Below are 2,387 nucleotides of genomic sequence, written 5' to 3' on the forward strand. Positions count from 1 at the left end.
TGGTCAATGACATGAGACAAAGTATATGTGAACTGCTGTATGAAAAGTGAATTTACTCTGTAAATCTTCACCCAAATCCTAATTTAAAAAAAAAAAAAAAGTGAATTTGCTCTGTAACTCTTCACCCAAATCACAATTTAAAAAAAAAAAAAAATACATCCAGTCTCATCATGGAAATAACCACATCACAACTGATTAAACCACTCAATTCGTGGTCCAGCAAAGTTGACACTCAGCCCCAACTATCACAGTGGGTATCTTCAAAGTGTTAAGAGTTTCTCACTGTTCTGGTTACCTAGTGCCGCTCTGACAGGAATATATGACAAATGGGGTGGCTTAAAGAAATACGAGTTTATTTTCTTACAGTTTGGAGGCTTTAAGTCCAAGTTCAAAGTGCCAGGCTCTAGGGGCTGGGTGAAAACTCTTCCACCTTGGAGTCCACCTCGGCCTCCTGCTCCTGGCTCACTGAAGCTGAAGGCTTTTCTTCACTCAGACAGCTACTGGCTGCTGAGACTGACAAGCCCAAGGTTGACAAGTAAAAGGACACAGTCCCAATGTTACCAAACTACACAGCAGGCCATTAATTCAAGTCCACTGGAAGTCCCAAGGTCGGCAGAGCATGGCAGGCTGCTGAACAATGACCCAGCTATATGCAGGGTTCAAGCATGCCATAAGCTAGAGACCATTCCCAAAGCTGCTGCTTATATACAGGAAACAGAACACATCCCTAAAGCAGCTACTCAGCTGCTTGTGGTAGATCCCACCATGGAGTTGATTGGCAGTCTCATCATGGGGAATAACTACCACCAGCTGCCCAGCCACTCAACCAGGCCCAACCAAGTTGACATACAACTTTAACTACCACACTCATTCTTTCCTCTTCTACCTGAGCCCAGAATCCTCTATGAGATCAGACCCTCTCTCCTAGCCACCGAGCTTCACTCTCCTTCCTAAAGGAGGAAACTCCTCCTAAAGACTGAGGAGTCCTCCTGAAGACTAACTCTCCCTCAATAGGTTCTACATCAAATTATGAAGCTACATCTCACACAGCTTCTGTTCTCATAGTGGGATCAGACCAATGAGAAAAGGCAAAAAAAGAAACAGTTTGCTACTGTTCCTGGAAGCCTCAGAATCCCATATCCTTTTCCCTCATTCTCCCTCACTCCCACTAGGTGACCATCAGGTGCAGGTCCAAGCTGTTCGTGATAAACCTTCTGGTGCCCATTGGCTTTCTGGTTGCCATGGATATCCTCAGCTTCTACCTGCCGGCAGAAAGTAGGAATCATGCTTCATTCAAGACAACTCTTCTGTTGGGCTACAATGTGTTCCTGTTCATGATGAATGACTTACTCCCAACCAGGGGCACCCCCCTCATCCGTATGGCCCTTCCAACCTTTGGGAAGAGAAGGGTGGGAAGGGCATACTGAACTAGCTCAGAAAAGAGGAAATACTAGGAAAAGGAGCCTCTGGGCCTGCCAGGGTATGATTGGAAGAGAGAAAAGGAGTCCTCAATGGTGTCTGTGGCCTCACATAGGCCTGCCTTCCCTCCAGGTGTCTCCTTTGCCCTGTTTCTGTACCTGATGGTGCTCAGCCTGCTAGAGACTGTCTTCATCACTTACATGCTGTACCTGGCCACCATTGAGTCTCCACCTATGCCTCAGTGGCTCCACTTCCTACTGCTGCACTGTACCAGCTGTAGGAAATGCTGCATCACTGTACCCCAGAAGGGAAATAAGAACCTAAGTGTCACCCCCACCCACCTGCCTGGTAAGAGAACTCAGCACTGCCCATATTCCCTCTTCCAATACCTCCACTCCTCTGCTCCTGCCTCCTTCTCTAACATCCTCCCTCACTTTTGTTACCTTCTCAGCCCATGGATGAGTCTCTCTCCTCTCCATAGGTCTGAAGGAGCCAGAGGTGTTAGCAGGGAAGATACCCAGCCCTGGAGAGGCAGAGTTAAATGGGTGTCCAGAATCAACAAGGACCCAGCAGGAACACAAGGCCCAGAAGCAGTGCCTTGTTCACCTGTGGGTGCAGTTTAGCCACATGATAGACACCCTGCTCTTCCACCTCCACCTACTCTTCATGGCCTCCTCCATCATCACGGTCACTGTCCTCTGGAACACTTAGGCATGATTTCTATCTGCTCCTGCAGACCCCAGCCTGGAGCTTCTTCTGGACTCCAGGGGCCAGTCAAGGAGTCTCCCCTTCTCCAGTACCAAGTGTCATAGCCCTAAAGATGACCAAAATCCCTGTTGCATTCCATGCATCCCAATTCAGCCCCACTAATTAGTCTCAAAGGAGCCCTGGTGGCACAACAGTTAAGTTCTCGGCTGCTAACCAAAAGGTCAGCAGTTGGAACCCACCAGCTGCTCTGTGTGGAAAAA

At 48.2% G+C, this 2,387-nt stretch overlaps 1 protein-coding gene across 1 annotated transcript in view; it reads left to right on the forward strand.

The window, feature by feature from the left end:
* LOC103192939 (5-hydroxytryptamine receptor 3E-like) overlaps window positions 1-2,130 on the forward strand; it is a 59,779-nt gene extending 57,649 nt beyond the window's left edge. The window contains exons 2-4 of the mRNA XM_007936025.1: window positions 1,173-1,377; window positions 1,552-1,767; window positions 1,901-2,130. Coding sequence (XP_007934216.1) covers window positions 1,173-1,377; window positions 1,552-1,767; window positions 1,901-2,130 — 651 coding nt within the window. The remainder of the gene's footprint in view (window positions 1-1,172; window positions 1,378-1,551; window positions 1,768-1,900) is intronic.
* The last annotated feature ends 257 nt before the right edge of the window (window positions 2,131-2,387 follow it).

The sequence above is a fragment of the Orycteropus afer genome, unplaced genomic scaffold (genome assembly GCF_000298275.1).
Source record: "Orycteropus afer afer isolate SDZICR_OR568_19922 unplaced genomic scaffold, OryAfe1.0 scaffold00032, whole genome shotgun sequence".
Taxonomy (NCBI): Eukaryota; Metazoa; Chordata; class Mammalia; order Tubulidentata; family Orycteropodidae; genus Orycteropus; species Orycteropus afer.